This window comes from Nylanderia fulva, unplaced genomic scaffold (genome assembly GCF_048542155.1).
Source record: "Nylanderia fulva isolate GAGA-0341 unplaced genomic scaffold, ASM4854215v1 Scaffold141, whole genome shotgun sequence".
Classification (NCBI taxonomy): Eukaryota; Metazoa; Arthropoda; class Insecta; order Hymenoptera; family Formicidae; genus Nylanderia; species Nylanderia fulva.
The window spans coordinates 206,547-230,180 of record NW_028189633.1 but is presented as its reverse complement, the minus strand read 5'-3'; the positions used below and the strand labels follow the sequence as shown (position 1 = coordinate 230,180).

Genomic DNA, 23,634 nt, shown 5'->3' with positions numbered 1-23,634 from the left:
CTGGTTTAAAAAATAATTCCAGAGGCGATCTATTCGTGTGCTGGTTGTTTTAAAACTGTAATTCCAGAGGCGATCTATTCGTGTGCTGGTTGTTTTAAAACTGTAATTCCAGAGGCGATCTATTCGTGTGCTGGTTGTTTTAAAACTGTAATTCCAGAGGCGATCTATTCGTGTGCTGGTTGTTTTAAAAAATAATTCCAGAGGCGATCTATTCGTGTGCTGGTTGTTTTAAAAAATAATTCCACAGGCGATCTATTCGTTTGCTGATAACTGTACAAAATATTTTACCCCAGATGCAGTTTGCATGTGCGCAAAATTCTCAGAAGCGATATTGCAATGTTGAAACTTTATAACTTATCATGTGATAGTGACTTTCACGTAATCTTTATGACTGTGCAAGGTCAACACTAATGGTACTATTTTATAGTTCCTTTGAAACCGTATAACTTTTGTTGTTTTATTATAAAATGCATTGAAACAAAGAGATATTAGGGGTAGTAAAAATGGGACACCTTGTATAAATACACACACACATACATATGTGTATATGTATGTGTAACAACCTGTGTATATATAATTTTTATATAATTATAAATTATATAAAATGGGACACCCTGTATATGTATGTGTGTGTCGATTGACAACTTTTTTATTGCGACATCTGTCGAGTTTTGTCGATAATTATATTTAAAAAATCTTCATTATCGACCCTATCGGAGTTCGCCCGTGCATTTAGGATCCCCTTAAGCTTTTATTTAAAATGCATTTTTTGATAGAATTTTAATGTACATAATAACAATATTTAATTAAAAAATAATAATGATAAATGATAAAGGTTCCACACACATTAGTGTTCGCGAATTCAGTAAAATACTAAAGAGAGAGAGCGCGGGAATACCGGCGCACGTGGTCGGGAAAAAGATGGTGGTTTTACGCGGCGACAATAGACGAGGCGGGGAAATAAATCACTCGCGCTTCGTAACAGTCAATGGTCTTTTTTATTCCGCACAATCACAAATGTACACAACTAATTCGTCACGATAGACAGAAAATTAATATACGAGATATAATACGATGACTTGAACGACTTATTATTTGATACGTTACTGAGAGCGATACAGAACACGTGTACACTGACTCAAGGATTACTCCAGAATGCTTCCTTCTTCCTCGTCACTACGGAAGTGACGGGACGACCGCGCTAATCAGATATCGATCTAAACGGAAATCAATATGATTGCTATCAATCGATGCTCTGAGCGACGCCGCGATCTCAGAGATGGCGCGTGCATGTCGGTTCGCACGCTCGGCAACACACTCGCACGAACATACCGCTCGCCTCGCTTATTTAATAAGCGACAGAAACAATTTATAATAAACTAATGATTAGTCACATCAGTTGACTAGGATAAATGCTAATTTACATTTTAATGTTATACATAAATGTAATTAATCTACACTTAATCTATAGATATCACAGACGCGAAATATCGGGCGTTGGGCGCCGCCCGCCGTAAGGTATGATACCCAAAAAAAAAAAAAAAAAAAAACAAACACAAAAAAAAGAAATGGAACTACAGATTGTGATCCTTTTCGTCTCGATCAGCGATCGGAAGGAGACACAATTTGTGGATTGGTCGTCGAAAGGTAGAGGTAGCAGTCCTCACCTCGCAAACGCGGATCAACCCATCTTCACTCGGGAAGCACTGTGTTATACGCCCTAATTCCCATCTAGAGGGTGGAGCATTGTCATCCTTAATGATGACAATATCACCCACGTTTAAATTTGCGCGCTGATTGTGCCATTTATTGCGCTTCTGCAGAGAGTTAAGAAAATCCAAGCGCCAAACCTGCCAAAATCGGTCTCGCATCCGCTGAACGAGTTGATATCTCGTCAATCTCGATTCCGGACGATCTAGTAGCGAAGCATCAGGCAACGCAAGAAGTGGAGCGCCGGTCAAGAAGTGACCGGGAGTCAAATACGATAGATCGTCTGGGGAATTCGAGAGTCCATCGATCGGTCGCGAATTTAGGCAGGCCTCTATTTGACACAACAGTGTCTCTAATTCGGCAATGGTTAGCGTATGTACGCCAACTATACGCTTTAAGTGGTGCTTGACCGACTTTACTCCAGCCTCCCAAATCCCGCCAAAGTGTGGAGCGGAGGCTGGAATAAAGCGCCATTCTATGCCTAACGAGGCCATAGATGATTCGACGGCACCATCGCACATACTAGCGTGAAAAATACGGTATAATTCCGTCTGCGCGCCACGGAAATTGGTTCCGTTATCGCTTAATACAATCGCAGGAATACCGCGGCGTGAACAAAATCGTCGAAAGGCGGCGATGAATGCTGCGGAAGACAGATCGGTAACGAGTTCTATGTGCACGGCACGGGTTATCAAGCACACGAAAAGGGCTATATAGGCCTTACGGGATTGATGACCACGTCCGGCGAAGGCGCGCACTGGCAAGAGTCCGGCATAATCTACCCCGACTTTCAAAAACGGACGCGCCACATTAGTTCGTATCTCGGGCAAATAAGCCATTTTCTGACTGCTCAAATTTGCACGATGTCGAGAGCAGATGACACACTGACCAATAACCGATCGTACAATTATTTTTGCTCGGAGTATCCAGTACTCCTCTCGGAGTAGACGTAATGTTAACGACGTTCCCCCATGGAGAGTGCGTAAATGTGCATCACGCACTATTATACGCGTCAGAGGAGTTTGGCTCAGGATTACTGGATGCTTCTGAGCGAATGTCAATGGAGCGTGCATCAATCTGCCTCCCATACGAATAATTCCGTCATCATCAATGAACGGATCCAAAGAAAGTAGCGAACTCGAACGTGGCAATCTTTGCTCGGCTCGCAATAAATGAAGTTCGGTCGCATATAACGACGACTGTATGACCTTGATCCAAAAGGTTTTGGCTTCCGTCATCAACCGCGTAGTGTATAAAAGTTCCGTACATGGAAGCTGTCGTCGTGTCAGTTTCACGAAGCGTAAAATTAACGCAGTTATCTTGAGCAGTTTGCTCCAATCAGAATAGCGAGTGGACAGATCCCACTCGGAGACATTGGTGACGTGAGTGACGACTGACCGTGCCTCAAGGTCAGAAGTCGGCAGACTATCAGAAGAGTCGACAGAGGGCCACTCTTGGGGCTCACAGGAGAGCCACGAGGGCCCGTACCACCATAGTGGATTTTTGATCAATTGAGTCGGAGAGACTCCACGAGAAGCTAAGTCCGCAGGGTTGTCCTGCGTAGGAACATGACGCCAACTTGCCTGAGGACATTGCGTTTGGATGAGAGACACCCGATTCGCCACGAATACTTTCCATGTGGCCGGAGACTTGCTAAGCCAGGCCAATGCGACGGTGGAATCCGTCCAAGCGTAAATGGGGACCTGCTCAAGATTCAACGCAGAAATGGTCCAAGCAAGGAGCCGTGATAAGAGTTCGGCCGTACAGAGCTCCAAACGAGGAACCGAGACCGTTTTCAACGGAGCAACCTTGCTCTTACTTGTTAGCAAGAAAACTTGTGGCTCGAATTTATGGATCACTCGAAGGTAGATCACGGCTGCGTAAGCGGCCTGGGACGCATCCGCGAACCCATGGATCTCGATACTTGAGTCCTCGCGGGAGTGCACCCAGCGCGGGATACAAACAGTAGCAAGCGAGAGTCCGTGGCAAAAAGAGATGCACCTTTCATTCAGGTCCGACGGTAGTGTCATGTCCCAGTCGATCCTAGACAGCCACAATTGTTGAATAAGGATCTTACCAATAATAATGACAGGCGACAACCAACCTAATGGATCGTAGATTCTCGATATATACGAGAGAAAGGTGCGTTTTGTTATATGCGACGGAACTTCTGCACAAATACGAAAACTAAAAGCATCCTCCAATGGTGCCCAATATATGCCAAGGATTTTTAATTGATCATCCTCTTTAAAATCTACGTTTTGTGCAGGATCGCGAATCGTTTCGGATAAATCGGAGATTAAATCCGGACAATTGGAACTCCATTTGTGTAGAGGAAACCCGCCCGCGTTGGTCAGTCCTATCATCTGCTCTCGAATCTCGCGACATTCTTCTATCTCCGACGCGCCAAAAAATATATCGTCAACATATGAATTGAATATGACGTTATGCGCAGCCAGAGGGAAACGATGCTTCTCGTCCTCTGCTAACTGCCGCAAGACGCGCAATGCTAAAAAGGGCGCAGGAGCGGCGTAGTTACCGTCCGTAACCGATACGGAATTACCGCGTCTTTCTCCGATTGCCTCCAGAGAATTAATTGAAAACGCGTATGATCATCGTGCACGCGAATTTGCCGAAACATCTTCGCAATATCGGCGGCACACACAAACCGGTGCCAGCGCCAACGTAACAAAATGGCACATAGATCAGTCTGCAATTTTGGTCCAATAAGGAGGCAGTCGTTGAGAGACTTTCCATTGCCAGTGCGCGCAGACGCGTTAAATACAACCCTTACCTTCGTCGAAGTGCTACTTGGCTTTAATACCGGATGATGCGGTATAAAGCATCGCTGCTCCTCGACATCCGTGGGCGTATACAGACTCATATGTCCTAATCTTAAATATTCATTTAAGAAATCATTATATTCGACAGCTAACTGTCGATCCTTTTTCAAACGACGCTCCAAAGACGCATACATACGGAGCGAATTTTTGTGAGAATCCCCAATATCAATTGGAAGATTCCCCTTAAACGGCAACGCGACATTGTACCTTCCTGACGTATCACGATTAGTAGTCGCGACGAAGAGGTCCTCGCAATATTGATCCTCAGTGGATAATTGGGTCTGCGAAGGAATCTCCTCAACCTCCCAAAAGCGCTCGATCGCACGAGTCTAATCAGTATTAGGGGTCACGTGTAATGACGAAATAGTCGTATGCGACGACGATACATTGACAGGACCGTCGTCCACCGGACCGCGCAGCACCCACCCGAATCGCGAATGAATAGCATACGGCTCTCCGGGAAACTTCACCCAATCCTGAAGTATTATTTCGTCATAACAATCGGCACCGAGTATTAAGTCGATCGGCTTATCACTGCAGGGGTCGGGGTCGGCCAATGTCAGTTGTCCGACGCCGGTCCACTCAGATGCCTTAACAAATCGTCGCGGAACATAATTAGAAAGCCGAGATAAAATAAGAGGCTCGATCACGACTACAAGCTGAGACTTATTTCGTGATCGTAGCTCAACGCGGGTGGAGTGCTTCACGACCCCGGAGACGGTGGCGCCAGTACCTGAAATTGAAGCAGAGCACGCAATTCTTTGCACGCGTAACGCTTGAGCAGCTGCTTCAGATATTAACGAGCACTCGGAGCCAGAATCTATGACTGCGCGAAATGGCAGTTCACGACCTTCAGCCGTACGCACGTGTACCCACGCTGTCGCAATTAACACCGGCCTTAACGTTTTTGACTTGGCGACTCCCGAATGACAGGAAGTTACATTAGATAACTTCGCGTGATCATTACTCGAAACGGAAGTAACCGCGTTACTGTTTATTGACTCGGGATCCGATGTACGCGGTGAGAATGCTTGATGAAGCATTTTATGATGCCGCTTCTTACACTTATCGCAACCCGGTTTGTTTTTACAGCTCGGCGGAAAATGACCTTTAGCGAGACAATTAAAGCATAAATGCGCCGCTCGGGCGGAATCTAAACGTTCGCTCGCAGACATGACCTTGAATTTCGCGCACTTCAATATGTTATGAGCCGCGGAGCACAAATGACAAACAGAAGTATTGGTGTTCGCAACGTGCGAAGTGACCTTAGAGTCAACACCGTTTTTATGTTTTGAATTTTTCGTTACGGCATTGTCGTTCAGGCATGTGACTCCGCTTTTAATCGACGCAACATTTAAAGCGTGTATTTTACCGTTCAGAAATTGCTCAAGTTCGTCATAATTTGGAAATGTTTCTCTTTTACCGATGTTCTCTTCCCAACTCTTTCGAATCGTCGGGTTCAGACGCATAAGCGTCATAACAACTAATATGGAATCCCACGATAATTGATTCAAGTTTTCGAGAGAGACAAGTATTTCGCGAGTTTGATTAACTAGAGTCTCTAACGCGGCCGGACTATCGCCGCTTACGGGCCTAAGTTTTAATAACCGAACTATAAGAGAAAAAGTCAAAACTTGAATATCTTGATAATGATCATTAATTAATTTCCAAGCCGATTCGAAATTTGCATCGGTAATCGGTAAATTTTTAATCAACGACAATGCCGTACCGGTCAAACAACTTTTAAGATAATAAAACTTCTGTACGTTAGACAGTCCAGACTCACGGACGACCATCGAGTCAAACATGTCTCGAAAGTGGGCCCAGTCCTTCTGATCTCCGTTGAAGGTCGGCAGAGGGATGCGCTCGAGACTGGTGAACCTCGAAGTCGACGATGCGTCGGCAGCGTCCCTCCTAATTGACGATGTCGAAGGCATGTTGCTCTGCAAGGCGGTGAGCGCGTCCGTCGCATCAAGAACTCGATCCTCCATGTCACCAAATTCGGTACCTTTGAGATAGTCACTGACGTCCGGATCAATCGAATATGCCGTTAACTCCTCGTGATTGCATCGACATTTGGCCCATAGCTGCGTTAACGTTTGGAGTTTCGTCGAGACTGTAATGGAGGCGGACGTTTCAGTGAGCCTCACAGCCGAATTGCACGTGCGATGAATAGATCGCAAATATTCTCTTTGTACAACGAGCAACGCTATAATGCTGCCCTGAGAACGAGTACGATTTCTCGATTGGTCCGTCGGTAACTTGAGCGTATCTCCAGGCATGATGACGTCACAGTTTATCACTTCACGGCCGAAGAAAAAAAGAATAAGTTAATTCTTCAATAATTATTTACAACGTGATAGATTATCACAAGAGAGGGACTAGCGGATCTAATAAACAACAGTCTCGAACAATCGTAATGACTGGAGTCACTTATCAATCCGATAATTATCACAAGAACGACGAACGAATCCCGAAAGCGATAGATTCGGAATATCGCACTAAACTGAGTCAAATTATCACTCCGATAAATTGTCAACAAGAACGACGAACGAATCGCGATAACTATAGATTCGAATCGTCGTACGAAGTGGAGTCAAATTATCACTCCGAAAAAATTGTCAAAAAGAACGTTGAACGAATCGCGAAAACTATAGATTCGAATCGTCGCACGAAATGGAGTCAAATTATCACTCCGAAAAAATTGTCAAAAAGATCGTCGAACTAATCGCGAAACTATAGGTTCGAATCGGCGCACGAAATGGAGTCAAATTATCACTCCGAAAAAATTGTCAAAAAAGAACGTCGAACGAATCGCATAAGAGATAGATTCGAAGTGTCGCACTAAACGGGGTAAAATTATAACTCCGATAAATTGTCAATAAGAACGATGAACAAATCGCATAGTCGATAGATTCGGAGTAACGCACTAAACGAAGTCAATTATCACTCCGATAAATTGTCAAAAAGAACGACGAACGAATCGCATAAACTATAGATTCGAACCGTCGGACGAAATGGAGTAAAATGATAACTCCGTTCGTATCACTAAATGTCACTGTTCAAGTCACTGTCCGCTAGAATCGAGATTAATCGCTTCTGTTCGCGATTTCACAGACACGTAGAGAAGGGCCACGTGGCAGTCTATCACGTATTACGACACGAATGTGCACATATAAGGGCGATAACTCGATTCGTCGCTCGTGCACTCGATAGTTTATGCACTTTAATTCACCGATTCACGGACCATCCGGCTCGAAGGACCATGTTCGCGAACTCAGTAAAATACTAAAGAGAGAGAGCGCGGGAATACCGGCGCACGTGGTCGGGAAAAAGATGGTGGTTTTACGCGGCGACAATAGACGAGGCGGGGAAATAAATCACTCGCGCTTCGTAACAGTCAATGGTCTTTTTTATTCCGCACAATCACAAATGTACACAACTAATTCGTCACGATAGACAGAAAATTAATATACGAGATATAATACGATGACTTGAACGACTTATTATTTGATACGTTACTGAGAGCGATACAGAACACGTGTACACTGACTCAAGGATTACTCCAGAATGTTTCCTTCTTCCTCGTCACTACGGAAGTGACGGGACGACCGCGCTCGCTAATCAGATATCGATCTAAACGGAAATCAATATGATTGCTATCAATCGATGCTCTGAGCGACGCCGCGATCTCAGAGATGGCGCGTGCATGTCGGTTCGCACGCTCGGCAACACACTCGCACGAACAGATACTGTAAACGCTGTTTTATTATATACTACATATCATCTGAAAATAAACTTAAGACAGCCTTAAATATAAAATCAAATTACGAATGTTCTCTTATATCAAAGAAACCAATATGATCTTAAGTTTTAAATTAGATTCATTCCTTAATCACTACTTGACTAAAATGTGATTTAAAAAATTAAATTTTATTTGTGAAGGAATAAAGTACCTTGTTGAAAATCTTGAATGACTTTTCTAGATGCAATTTCTTTATTAATTGTATCATCGTGAGTTTCTGTAGTCTTCGCTGTATTTTCAACATCTGAAAGTTCAGAGTCAGAATCATCATCACTATCACTTTCATTTATATCGGCTCCTTGTGCGGTGCGGCTTCCAGATATTGAGATATTTCTAAGATTTCTTTTTCAATAACAGGTTGTCTATAGTGAGATAAATGAATTTTATCGGCATGGCCCATAAAATTTGCAAGCGTTGAAACTTCATTTTCAGATAGATTATAATGAACACAAATTGTTGCTATATGCTTCCGTAATTCAGTCGCACGAATAGTTTCTGGATTTTCTGCGCCACTATCTACTGCATATTGCCGTAATAAATCACACGCTAAAAGATATCGGTGTTTATCTTTTTGAAGCGAAGGAAGACCAAATAGGTATGGATTCTTCGAAGAAACTTTTGCAGCCTTTCTATGCTTTAAAATTATTTCGATGCAGTCTCTTAATTCTTCTGTTAGTAAGACTGGTACCGTTCGTCCAAGTTTACCTCTGAGGGTAAATCGCACATATCTTTTAGCAATTTCTTTGGCACGTGCTGAAAGCGCTTTATACATGTCGTTTGTCTGATAATTAATACCTTGATACGCCTTATAATCCTCGATTAACGTCCTTTGTATCTCTCCGGCTCTACGACGATTAAACACTTGTACTGAAGTCAATGTAGATTTCGTAAGCGAAAGCCGTGCATCATAGCAGAACTTTTCTTTCAAAAAATTATAAGCTGTTTCACGTTCTTGTTTTAGAAAATTATGAAGCTTAATAATATCTGCTTTACAGGGTAACGTAATCTTTTTACGTCTTAGATTTCTAGTCATTGTTTCTGATATTGTTTTTGATATACGTGTTGCAAAATCTTCGGTAAATACTTTCAAAAAGTCTTCAGCACGTAACTTCCTTTCCTTGTCTTCTTTTCTAATACATCGATTGATTAAAAGTTTACCCACTTCTTTTAGTAAACCTCCAAGTCCAGAAGCCAGTGAAGGAGTTTTGAAAAATTTTCCACATAAAGATAAACCGGCTAACGTATTAATTGCTTCAATGCAAGTATTGCTGTATCGGGGGAAGTAAATGGAAGCAAAATCCGTAATATCAGAATTTTTACATTTTATTACTTGAAGCAGACGACCCATTCTTCTTAATTTTTGTCTAATCAATGTATCATTGTGTTCAGATGTTTTATATTTTTCGCACTGTTGATTACCAAATGCTATTATTAGTTTGTCGTAACGGATATTTCTTACTATATCATCTTCTCGTAAAAGTGGGAAAACTCGTAATCTTAGAGCATTGCTTGCCTCATTATGTATACGTCCTATTATTTGTCTTCCTAAAATTGATATTGATCTATTATCTTTAACTTTAATCATTTCTTTAATGCATCTTTGATAGTGATGTCTGCTTGTAACTTTTACAATGAAAGCTTTACATTTTGGACATACGACGTATTCAGAAGGTATCCTGTTGTATTTTTTCTTTGAACGTCTTTCTACTAATAATTCACCATCATTTCGTGCACAATCGGTATTAAAATAGAAATCTCCACGTCTACGTATCGTTTCTAAGATCTTTCTTCGTTCTGCATTCCCTTTTGGCATGTGTTTAAATTTTTGAACTTCTAATTCATTCGCATGTACTCTCTCAAGATGACGAGCTATTTTGCTCTGAAACGTATTGCAATACATACAGAAATGCTTCTTGTTTCCTGCACCAACTGATGTAACAAATATTTCAGTGTCATCCCGAGCACATTTCCCAGATACGTTTAGTGACATTGATATGTCTAATCCACTAGAAGTATTTGCCGAACTGTTAGTTTCTTTAGCAAAAGAATTTCTTGTCTGATTCATCACAGGTTGAACGAAACTTTCATTAGACGAAGTGTTTGATGGTACGTAAGATGGATCCTCATCGCTAACATTTTCAATGTTGTCTTCCATAGTATTATTATCAAGACACGCTAAAAGAAGAGAAAAATATGCATGTTAAATAACAAAAAAAATTATAGATTTTTTAATACGTAAGAAATTATACAGAATGCTTCGTTAAAAAAGATTCACACAAATATTTCAGAAACTTTGTTATTTTAAAAAGTAATTTAAGTAAAAGTTATTTATTGTTGAAAGAGTCATCTGATGGTAATATTTATTTAATTTTGCATCAAAATCCAAATGTTATTTCAAGATGAACTTAATTTTTTAAATCACTGTAAATAATTTTATATCGATTCCTTCTAATATTTGGAATAAAAGTTGAAGGATAATGTGATCAAAAAGTGAATAATTTGAGATATGTTGTACTTTAATATGACAATTTCACATAAACTATAAGTTCTCGTAAACTATTAACTTTTTGGTCATCTTACTCTCATAAATTTTTATACCTAATATTGCAAAAACTTAATTTATATAAAAAAATAATAGTGAAGTCCGTTTAAAAAAATTAAGTTGACCTTGAACTAAACTTCTGGATTTTGATCTAAAGTCAAATAAAGATCATCAAACGAGTTCCTTAACATCAAATAACTTTCACTCAAAATATTTTTTAAGATAAAGCAAATAAGTTTCTGATATATTTCTGTATATCTTTTAAAATGGGTTACTCAGTATGATTCATATAGTTAACGAGATGCTAGACGCCAGTATAATTGCTTTTCTAATTTACTTGTAACGGCGTAGCCGTTACTAACGCCTCGCGGGCCGATCACCCGCCCGCCACTTGAGGCTATGGCGCCTAAGGCGCCCCTAAGCACAAAATCATAACTGATACACGGGTCACCCTACCCCAGGGGCGCCCCACTACAACCCCCAGAGGCGCCCCACTACGACGCCGGCATTACCCCCACCACAGTCTCGATGTAGAGTGGGGGAACCGCCGGCAGGGTATATAAGCCGGCTCGACGGATGAGCCGGCACCAGTCCTGTTCCGGACCTCCTAGCCAGGCAACGGGCTTCTCGTTGTTACGCCGGGTTTCTCGGTTTCTGGCCTCCTACCTTTAGTATCGGGCAACGGGTTTCTCGTTGTTACGCCGGGTTTCCCGGTTTCCGGTCTCTTCCTGCTATACACCGGGTGACGGGTTTCTCGTCATTACGCCGGGTTTCCCGGTTTCCGGTCTCTTCCTGCTACACGCCGGGCAACGGGTTTCTCGTTGTTACGCCGGGTTTCCCGGTTTCCGGTCTCTTCCTGCTACACGCCGGGCAACGGGTTTCTCGTTGTTACGCCGGGTTTCCCGGTTTCCGGTCTCTTCCTGCTACACGCCGGGTGACGGGTTTCTCGTCATTACGCCGGGTTTCCCGGTTTCCGGTTCTTCCTGCTACACGCCGGGCAACGGGTTTCTCGTTGTTACGCCGGGTTTCCCGGTTTCCGGTCTCTTCCTGCTACACGCCGGGCAACGGGTTTCTCGTTGTTACGCCGGGTTTCCCGGTTTCCGGTCTCTTCCTGCTATACACCGGGTGACGGGTTTCTCGTCATTACGCCGGGTTTCCCGGTTTCCGGTTTCTTCCTGCCATAGGCTATACGCCTCCGTACACCGTATCTCTAAGTTATACCGGGTAATTTGTAAATCATTTCCGGACACCGCTACAGGCTATACGCCTCCTTATTTTGTTTATACCGAGTAGTCAATAAGTTTCTCTATTTAGGGCTTTATGCCAACAAACATTTCGTTTATACCGAGTAGTCAATAAGTTTCTCTATTTAGGCTTTATGCCAACAATCATTTTGTTTACTTGTTTCTTTTTGAATAAACCAAAGTATTGTTAATAAGGAATAAGCGAGTCTGAATCTCCCCCTTCCTCCCGAATCCTGGAACCGGCGAGCCGATCCGCGGCGTCGGGAAAGGTGAACCGTTACATGGCGCCCGAACAGGGACCTGCCCAGTGGAGATCCCGACTCGCTTAAGCCTATCCAGATGCCCGCGTGGGTAAATCAATTATCAAAAACCGAAGCTATTGCCTTGGCCAAAAGACACGGAATCGATAGCCAAGGAACTTTAGACGAGGTCCGCCGACGCCTCCGCCGATTTGTCGGGCAAAACCCCGCGCTATTTCGAACTCACCTACCTGTGCCCACTATCAACGTCGAAATGGCCACCGGAAGCCCAACCAAAGACGAAGAAGCTACCACCCCGACACCTGTTGAACCAGCCAGGATCATGGACCAGATCCGAAAATGGGGGTGCCACTTCGAGGGCAAGGACCCCCTGGCATTCCTCGAGCGTACGGAAGAGCTGTGCCTGGGCTACGGCTACACCGACGCCCAGATGCTGTTAGGGCTACCCGAACTCTTACGGGGAGACGCCCTGCTGTGGTATCGCAACATCCGCGATACCATAGCCAGCTGGGCCGACTTTCGCCAAGCTGTCCGCCAGCAATACCTGCCAAGCGGGTATGAGAGACAGATGAAAAGGACGATCCAGGGACGTCAACAACGCCCTAAAGAGTCCTTCCAAAAGTACGCCACCGAGGTCCTGACCATGATGCGGCGCGCCGGGGGATATTCACCCCTAGACCAACTGGAACAGCTCTACGAAAACATGGATCCGGAGTACCAATTGTACATCCGTCGGGCGGACGTGCTCAGCGTCGGGGATCTGAGCATCCGAGCCACCGAATACGAAGAGGCCGACCGCCGAAGACAGGAACGACGAAGGGACGTGCCGCAAAGCCACACCCCGGTTGTAGCTTCCGCGGTCTACAGTCGGGAGGAATGTTGCTGGAGGTGCAAGCAACGAGGACATACACGCCTGCACTGCCAGCGACCTCCGAAGAAATTCTGCTCGAGATGTGGCAAGGACGGGGTCCTCACCCGTGACTGCCACCCCCCGACGGGAAACGGGGTGCGGGCCGGAGACGTCGCGGCCGTCGTCCAGCCCAACTCGGCCTAAAATACAACCCGAGACCGCACCTCCGGATCCAGATCGCCGGACAACATTTGTGGGGCCTCCTCGATTCCGGCTCAGAAATCTCATTCGTAAACGCTGAAACGGCCCGCCGAATCAACCGCACACCGTCTAGCCCAGATCTCAAGGCAGCCCAGATACGCCTGGCCGACGGGACGCAAGTCCCCATTGCCGAGACCATCGAAGCAACGGTCAGGTTACGAGGAAAATCGTACCGCCACCGCTTCTCCGTACTACCACAACTAGACAACGCCGTACTAATAGGCATAGACCTCTGGGCGAAATTAGGAGTCGAGCTGCGCCCGCCGCCCAGACCTGTCACCGAGACAACAACCAAAGATGGAATCGCGACAGCCAGTATCAGCCCAGGAACTACCAGCGAGGCGCTAAGGCTACAGGCCTTTCTAAATAACGAACTTCCAAAGTTCGAATCGGTCCGCGGCCCGACCGACAAAGCCACACACCAAATTCGGCTAAAACCGGGGCCGCCCATTAAACAACGATATCGGCCCCGTAATCCGGCCATGCAAGCCGTGATCGACCAAGAGGTCCAAAAGATGGAAGCCGAAGGAGTCATCGAGCCCTCCACCAGCGCCTGGAGCTCTCCGATAGTGCTGGCAAAGAAGAAAGACGGGACCTACCGATTTTGTATAGACTTCCGCCGATTAAACGCGGCCTCAGAAAAAGATGCATACCCGCTGCCTCACATTGCCGCCACCTTAGATAAGCTACGAGGCGCACACTACTTGTCCACGTTGGACCTACGCAGCGGGTATTGGCAAGTGCCACTAACTCCGGAGAGCCGCCCCGCAACCGCCTTCACGGTGCCAGGGAGAGGGCTGATGCAGTTCCGCGTCATGCCATTCGGACTGCATTCAGCACCGGCCACCTTCCAACGGCTGCTCGACACCGTGCTAGGACCCGAGTTAGAACCCCACGTCCTCGTCTACTTGGACGACATAGTTGTCGCGTCCCGTACTTTCGAGGAGCACCTAGGCCACTTGGCCGAAGTCTTTCGCCGCCTCCGTGACGCCCGACTCCGCCTCAACCCAGAAAAGTGTCACTTCTGCCGGCCAAGTCTTCGGTACCTCGGACACGTTATCGATCGGCACGGAATCCGGACGGACCCAGAAAAAGTGCGAGCCATTACCGATTGGCCTGCCCCCACGACCCTCCGCAGGGTTCGGCAATTTCTGGGGGTAGCGTCATGGTACCGCCGATTCATCGCTGACTTCTCCACTATCGCCGCCCCTCTCACTCGACTCACTAAAAAGAGAGCGCGCTGGACCTGGGCAAAAGAAGAAGAAACCGCGTTCCGGAAACTAAAACAGGCCTTAACCACCGCACCTGTCCTCGCCTGTCCAGATTTTGGTCGACCATTTCTACTACAAACCGACGCCAGCGCCCACGGGTTAGGGGCCGTATTAACCCAACACCTCGGCGAAGGAGAGCGGGTTATCGCGTACGCCAGCCGGACCCTCAACGCAGCCGAGAAGAATTATAGCGCTACCGAACTAGAGTGCTTGGCTGTCGTGTGGGGTATACGCCGGATGCGGGATTACCTCGAGGGCTACCGATTCACCGTCGTGACCGACCACCAAGCTTTAAAGTGGTTACAACACATCGAGGCCCCTACCGGACGACTAGCCCGCTGGATGTTCGAATTACAACAACATGATTTCGACATCCAGTACCGGCGCGGGACACTTAACCAGGTGGCAGATGCCCTCTCCCGCCTCCCGGAAGCTTTGGCGGTGACCCGGCCGAAATGCCGGTGGTACCACCGTAAACTAGCCGAAGTACGGAGACATCCGACCGATCACCCGGACTATAAAATCCAGGATCAACGATTGTACAGGCATATACTCCACGATCTGGACTTCCGGGAAACACCAGCCGAAGAGCAATGGAAGCAGTGCGTGCCTACAGACCAACGACCCGCCCTGCTTCAGCGAATGCACGACGATCCGGCCGCCGGGCACCTAGGCATTTCCAAAACATTGGCTCGGGTGGCCCAGCTATATTACTGGCCCGGCATGTTTCGGGAAATTGCCCGGTACGTCCGAGGGTGCGCTAATTGTGCGCGGCACAAGGCCAGTCAACAACGACCGGCTGGTCGGATGATGGCCACCTCTGTCCGCGCACCATGGGAACAAGCCGCCGTAGACCTGATCGGTCCCCTGCCTCGATCCACTAGCGGCCATACCTGGCTATTAACCATACAAGACCGGTTCAGTAAGTGGATCGAAATGGTCCCGCTTAGAAAAGCCACCGCCGTAGCCGTAGCCCGAGCACTCACCGACCGCCTGATATACCGGCACGGGTGTCCGGTCGCCCTGGTATCCGATAACGGGACTCAGTTCGTCGCGCAACGCATTAAGGCCTTGCTAGCTTCCTACGGGATACAACATCGGACATCCCCCGTGTACACTCCGCAATGCAATCCGGTAGAGCGAGCGAACCGTACGGTTAAAACAATGATCAGCCAGTACGTAGGCCGGCGGCACAAAGACTGGGACGAGCGAATCCCCGCCTTACAGTTCGCCATCAACACCGCCCGACATGAGGCCACCGGATACACTCCGGCCTACATCCTGCATGGCCGAGAGCTCGCTCGCCCACATCCAGAGGATCGACCAGGAACCGCACCAGCACCAGGACCAAGCACCCGCCAGACCCAGTTGGAGGACGCCTACAAGGTGGTCCGAATCCACCTCGCCCGGGCCTTCCAGCGGCAAGAGAAGCCGTACAACCTGCGGCGACGAGACTGGCGACCGCAGCTGGGCGAACGCGTCTGGAAACGCGACCGCCCCCTGTCCAGCAAGGCCAACGCGTTCAACGCCAAGCTGGCCCCGAAGTACAGCGGACCGATGACTGTCCGGAGGATCGTATCCCCCGTAATCGTTGACCTCAAGGACGCCCGAGGACGATGGCACCGCCACATCCATGTGCAGGACCTCAAGGCGGCATCCGAGGAAGAGGACGAGGAAACCATCGGGGCGTAGGACAGGACCAGCCGCCGTGATTCCTCCAGCGCCATACCGCCCACGCCACTCGGAAGTTCCGAGCCACTTTCCCTACTGGACGGTGGATGATACGGTTCGACCGTTTCGGCCGATCACGTACGGTCCACCGTCTAGGGAGGGGGTAGTGTAACGGCGTAGCCGTTACTAACGCCTCGCGGGCCGATCACCCGCCCGCCACTTGAGGCTATGGCGCCTAAGGCGCCCCTAAGCACAAAATCATAACTGATACACGGGTCACCCTACCCCAGGGGCGCCCCACTACAACCCCCAGAGGCGCCCCACTACGACGCCGGCATTACCCCCACCACAGTCTCGATGTAGAGTGGGGGAACCGCCGGCAGGGTATATAAGCCGGCTCGACGGATGAGCCGGCACCAGTCCTGTTCCGGACCTCCTAGCCAGGCAACGGGCTTCTCGTTGTTACGCCGGGTTTCTCGGTTTCTGGCCTCCTACCTTTAGTATCGGGCAACGGGTTTCTCGTTGTTACGCCGGGTTTCCCGGTTTCCGGTCTCTTCCTGCTATACACCGGGTGACGGGTTTCTCGTCATTACGCCGGGTTTCCCGGTTTCCGGTCTCTTCCTGCTACACGCCGGGCAACGGGTTTCTCGTTGTTACGCCGGGTTTCCCGGTTTCCGGTCTCTTCCTGCTACACGCCGGGCAACGGGTTTCTCGTTGTTACGCCGGGTTTCCCGGTTTCCGGTCTCTTCCTGCTACACGCCGGGTGACGGGTTTCTCGTCATTACGCCGGGTTTCCCGGTTTCCGGTTCTTCCTGCTACACGCCGGGCAACGGGTTTCTCGTTGTTACGCCGGGTTTCACGGTTTCCGGTCTCTTCCTGCTACACGCCGGGCAACGGGTTTCTCGTTGTTACGCCGGGTTTCCCGGTTTCCGGTCTCTTCCTGCTATACACCGGGTGACGGGTTTCTCGTCATTACGCCGGGTTTCCCGGTTTCCGGTTTCTTCCTGCCATAGGCTATACGCCTCCGTACACCGTATCTCTAAGTTATACCGGGTAATTTGTAAATCATTTCCGGACACCGCTACAGGCTATACGCCTCCTTATTTTGTTTATACCGAGTAGTCAATAAGTTTCTCTATTTAGGGCTTTATGCCAACAAACATTTCGTTTATACCGAGTAGTCAATAAGTTTCTCTATTTAGGCTTTATGCCAACAATCATTTTGTTTACTTGTTTCTTTTTGAATAAACCAAAGTATTGTTAATAAGGAATAAGCGAGTCTGAATCTCCCCCTTCCTCCCGAATCCTGGAACCGGCGAGCCGATCCGCGGCGTCGGGAAAGGTGAACCGTTACATACTCTTTATTTATTATTGGTTAAACATACCATTAGAGGAGGTGAATAGTTTTCAATGTGAAAATATAAATGCAAATGAATGGAAGGCTATCTAATATTATAAAACTCAACAAGAGTTTTCATGTAACTTTGGGCAGTCTTCCATTCATTAGCATTTGTATTTTTAGTGTTAAAAAACCAGAGTAACTTTAAAAGCAGTTATTTCTGAGTTAGCATCCCTTTAAAGTTTCAAGATATTTACTATAACCGTCCTCGTTTGATGACGTCAGAAACGAGAAATCGCATTCAAAAGTATTGCAGTATATATATCTAATAAATAAAAAATATATATAGAAATAAAAGGATATATCCATAAACATTTGCAATCGATTTAGCAATTTGTGAAATGTTCTTATGAGTATCTTTTTTGCTGTGTTAGTCAATAAAAAATTGTAAAATTAATGTAACATCAAAATCATGCAAAAAGATCAAACATAACTTTCACCTGTTGTTATTTATTGATTCTTATAGCAAAAATTACATCTTACAGTAATGAAAGTTTTTGGAGCATTCTATAAATTCATTGAGTTGATCACATATCGTATTACGGATATACTTTTTTATGTCAATGTATACAGTAAGAAGTTCCAGCATGTAATTTCTTGCTTCTGACGTCATCAAAAAATAAAGAAGCCTTAATTACCAATTAAATATATGTATACATAAGCATTTTAATTATATTAAAAGAAGATAATTTATAAATGAAATATACTTATATTAAAACAACAAAATTTGTTGAAAATATTGAATAAATATAACAAGATCGTATCTTCTTTAAAATTAAACAGGTGCAGACAGATTCTAAGCAAAGTCTTTATAAATTTTTGATGTCAAAATGGTAACTTTAACATAAGATCAGGTTCTATCTGACGATTTTGCAAAACTGTTGCCAAAAATCTGACATAGCCAGCTGACATTTTAAGTGCAAATCAAGCAAATAGTTATAAAAAATATATTTTTTTTCTAACCTTCATTGAGATTTCCATCGTCATCCTGAATGCCTATATCTGATATGTTTAATGATGTAGATGACATGTTATATTCTTTAGTAACATACTTTGTTGTCTCATCTACAGATTGAATAAAATTTTCTTCTGTGTTTGATACATAAGGTGGATTCTTATCATAAATATTTTTTGAAATGTCTTGTATAATATTATTATTATTGAGGTATGCTAAAAAGAGTAAAGAATAAGGATTAAATATCACAAAAATTATACATTTAATTTTAATATATTAAAAAATTGATATTAATATATAAAAAAATTATATTATTTACATCAATAATTAATAACACAAGTTGACAATTAAAATTTTTTTTGGACTATCTCAAATAAGCAGGATATCTTAAAAGATTTTTGCACGATGAAATCAAATTCAAATTTGTCTATTAGACGTAACACTTTTGACTAAAATTTCGTCGAAGGTTTCAATGATTTTGAGATAATTTATAACATTATAAATAATAACAAATAATTTTTAGCGCTCTGCTATGTTAAATAACAAATTTAAAAGATAATAATCGGCGACACAGAGCAACCGCGGATGTCAGTGCGCAAAGACCGCGAAAATTTTGATTTTTCGCTGTCTTATACCTGTGCACAAGGCACGAAATTTCTTAGCAATATATCGAAGAATTATTTAGGAACAATCTTTTGGTTTTTGAGATCTTAATTCCTACGTTCTTTTTACCCCCCTAGAGAGATGTAGACAAAAAAAATATATCGGTCCGAAAAAGTCGCTGAATCGGGACATTATAAATAATACTTTTGCGTGTGGCATTGATAAAATTAAAAAAACTTCTCTTTTAACGAAATTAATAAATTCGGTTTCAGCGCGCAAATATCCTTCAGGTTTACTATATCCAGTACGAGATAGTACGAATAAAATAAAATTTGTTGGCTTGTGTAACCAAATACATAAAAATTTAAGTTATATTGAAAAAGATTTAATAAATCAGTTATTTTTTATATTTAAATTTAAATAACAGAATAAATTATACAAGATCGCATCTTGTATATTTTCTGCTTTTACATTATGTGTTATTGCAATTTAATATAAATAAGAAGTCAAGAACGATGGAAAATTACTTTGATAGATTGATGATCAGATGTATCATGTATTTTTCGTCCTCTGTTGAAATTGGTTTTCTTTGAGATATATAGCTTACTTAAACAACATAGAATTAAAGAGAAATTTAGAATTTGCAAAATATCTAAAATAATTATTTTATATAGTACACATCTGCATCGTGCATGGAATGTATAACAAAATATATTATATATGTTATATATGTTAAAACTTAAATCAAGTATAAAATTCTTAGGTGTACAATAAAAGAAATATAAAGAGATAATTATATTTACCAAATATTTAGAGATGTATTTTACATACAAGTAATAATAGCTATTATAATTATATTTTAAATATAGAGTGAGTGAGCAGTTTTTTAAAACATAATGTGTATATTTGTACAAGAAAATTATAATTATTTTGAAACAATAACATACCTGTAGTGGAAACAGGTGCACTTATTTCAGAATGTTTAGAAATTTTATCTTCTACAATGGTGGGTTCAAATAAGTCGCAATCTTTATATACTTCCAATACATTGCCATGCCAGTTACATGAACATTTATCTAAAATTATATATATCATATACAATTCATATTAAAAGATAAAAGTAAAGATATAAATATACTGTTAATCTATAAGTAAAGAAATAAACATATTGTTATATAACAAAAGGATCCACTACAGCTAAGTATAACTTTTTACAAAAGAAAAACTATATAAAAAATTACGTAGAGAAACTAAAACAGAGTTTATTTTTACAAAGATCTAAATATCTAAATCAATCAAGTCCAATGCAAAATGGTATGGATGTTCTGACATTAACATTCACCAATAATCTTTAGATGTATTTTTTGAAATAGTACAGTCAATTAAGCGGTAGGAAACAGACCCATAGATATCTATTTCATTTTAAGAGCAGGCTGAATAACTCAGTGCAGTTTAAAAATAATTTTGTTGTTTATTACATACCTTCATCGAGATTTCTTACTTCATCCTGGATATCTATGTCTGATATATTTACTGACGTTGATATGTCAGATATATTTAATGACGTTACTATGTCTGATGTATTCAATATTGATAATAGACTAGAAATATTTGCTGAGCTATTAGTTTGTTTAGCAACAGAACTTGTTGTCTGATCTATCACAGGTTCAACAAAATTTTCACTACATGATTTATTTGATGATACATAAGATGGATCCTCATTGTAAACATTTTTTTCAATTTTCTCTCCTATAGTATTACTATTAAAAATTCCTAAAAAAGGAAAAAATGCACATAAAATATGACAAACATTATAGATTTTGACAAACATTATAGAATCATATAGATTTTGTGCTAATAAGTCAAAAAAGTACGACATTTATTCGTGTAATTAAGTAATTAATTAAATACATTATTTCAATTAAATTAAGAATTAAAAATTTTATTTAAATACAGATAATTAGTAATCTAATTTGCATGCAGTTATAGAAATTAAATTTCTTTTGTAACCTTCATTGAGATTTCCATTGTTATCTTGGACATTTTTGTCTGGTACATTTATTGACATTGATATATGTAATCGATTAGAAGTATTTGTTGAATTATTAGTTTGTTTAGGAACAGAATTTGTTGCCTGATCTATCACAGGTTCAACAAAATTGTTATTTGATGAATTATTTGATGATTCATAAGATGGATCCTCATCGCAAACATTTTCACTACTGTCTTCCATAGTATTACTATCAAGACATGCTAAGAAAGAAAAAAATAATTATGAATATAAATATGAAGATAGATATCTCACAAAACTATAAATTTTGTTCTAATAAGTAAGAAAATATGACCACATTATTCGTATCATAAATTATTACAATAATTAAATATATTAGCATTTCAATTAAATTAAGAAATATTAAACATATATACATATATATAATATAAACTAACTATGACATAACTATGACTAACTATGGCATAAGAAATATTAAGAAACGTCGTGAAAATTAATAAAAGTTTATTGGATGTTTGGTCGATTATTTGATATTCCTTATTTTATTGACTAGCAATTGCGAATATTTATAAAATATTAAGTTATTTAAATATGGCTGCTTTTGCGAGAGAATGATCATGATCAACTGCAGCGCAGGATTAAAATAAATCCAGATTAAATTGATCAATTGCAGCGCAGGATTATTTTAATCTGTATTTTAAATCTATCGCAAAAGCAGCCACGATGATTAACAATAATAATTTGTAGTAATATAAAATAAACTATACAAATTATTTATTCAAATAAATTCCACCTTACCTTCTTGATTCTGGATTTGAAGCAAGTTTTGTTTTTTGTGCACATTGGGCAAAGTAACACGTTGTAATATAATTTTAGGTACACACAGGTTAGTTAAAGAATGCTTAATATCATTAAGTACAGTAATATTTTCTGTAATAAACAATAGAATATTAAAATATTAATAAAAGATTTTCAAATAATAATAAATTAATGATTGAGAGAGAGAGAAAGAGAGAGAGAGAGAGAGAGAGAGAGAGAGAGAGAGAGAGAGAGAGAGAGAGAGAGAGAGAGAGAGAGAGAGAGAGAGAGATACGACAAATCAAATAGTTTATTTGGCTATTTCTAATCTCTTTTATGATATATATAGGATACATATACTTACTATGTTGTGCTATGATCCGACAAGTATACTTGACATTTTTATATTTTGCCACATATTCATTTTTATTTTTTTTAACGTTTTCTGATTTACAAATATGATAGATCCCATCATTGAATAATACGAGAGCAAACATTGTGTATGTTTCTTAATACATAGTACGATACATGTGGCAATATCTATATATTCCTTTTCCTCCTTTTTTATAAGCACCTATTTTTTATATTGTAATAAATGGTATTGAATGTATTGCACATTGTTATAAAACATTTACTAATGTGATAAAGAAGTGTATATGAAAAAAAGAATAAAAAAGAATGTAGATATTTCCGCGTGTACTATATTTATGTATTAAGAAACACACGCAATGCTTTTTTCTATTTGTTTTATAACAATACTCAAAATAATTGTAAATTAATTACCACTTCAGATACAAAAATTTATTGAAATCGTTATCTAATTATTAGATTACCTTCATATAATTTTAAACAAACACTAAATGACCGTTACCCACCCGACGAAGATCTTTGGGCTCCGTTTTGGGGCCGGGACTAATTTGTTATTTAAAGGGCCGGGTTTTAGGCCGTCTCAAACCAGTGAAACTTGGGGATCCAATTTTTTGACTCCCCCTTAAAAAAATTTATAAACCCTTCTTTTATTTAAGACGTCTTTAAAACCCCGTTTTTAACCAATCAAGAGAGGGTAGCGGCCCTTTGATTGGGGAACGAGGTCCCTTTAAAAGATCTTAAAATAAAAACGGACTATTAAAACGGGCCTAAAAATGTATTTTTTTAGAAATGGATTCCTAAGGATGTGTAGGGGGATACAATCGGAGGGCAAAAACAAAAAAAAAAATTCATCTTTAAAAAATTTTTATGTGAAAGAAATTGCTATAGTTTAATTTCCCCAAATTTAGTTTTAAACTGTTTCCCCGCGGTTTTGGGCATAACGAAATGCTCGAAAACGGAAAAAAAAGCCAGAAAGTCCAAAAAATTAAATTTTATTTTGTTCTAAATTTTAAATTTAAAATAAAACCTATTTAAAATTTTT

General features: G+C 42.1%; 2 protein-coding genes across 2 annotated transcripts; both read right to left on the bottom strand.

The window, feature by feature from the left end:
- Positions 1-1,574: 1,574 nt before the first annotated feature.
- LOC114940676 (uncharacterized) lies at positions 1,575-6,835 on the bottom strand. The gene is made up of 3 exons (XM_085480295.1): positions 4,940-6,835; positions 4,505-4,882; positions 1,575-4,292 (listed from the first exon to the last, which is right to left on the bottom strand). Exons 1-3 carry the CDS (start codon positions 6,833-6,835, stop codon positions 1,575-1,577), a joined length of 4,992 nt encoding a protein of 1,663 aa, XP_085336421.1.
- A 1,494-nt stretch (positions 6,836-8,329) lies between these two features.
- Positions 8,330-22,630, bottom strand: LOC114941863 (uncharacterized). The gene is given in 9 exon segments (XM_029317018.2): positions 8,330-8,340; positions 8,510-8,666; positions 8,669-10,533; positions 18,820-19,026; positions 20,362-20,490; positions 20,897-21,187; positions 21,425-21,667; positions 22,224-22,355; positions 22,588-22,630. Coding segments are annotated over 7 exon segments (2,883 nt in total). The 5' UTR covers positions 21,648-21,667; positions 22,224-22,355; positions 22,588-22,630.
- Positions 22,631-23,634: the final 1,004 nt, after the last annotated feature.

What these genes read in the sequence shown, in the direction of transcription:
- LOC114940676 (XM_085480295.1), bottom strand. Translation starts at nt 6,835, where the DNA reads ATGCCTGGAGATACGCTCAAGTTACCGACGGACCAATCGAGAAATCGT. An exon ending in TGGACGACGGTCCTGTCAAT is followed by an intron (nt 4,883 to 4,939) that starts GTATCGTCGTCG and finishes AATACTGATTAG; the next exon opens with ACTCGTGCGATCGAGCGCTT. An exon ending in CAAGTAGCACTTCGACGAAG is followed by an intron (nt 4,293 to 4,504) that starts GTAAGGGTTGTA and finishes AATTCTCTGGAG; the next exon opens with GCAATCGGAGAAAGACGCGG.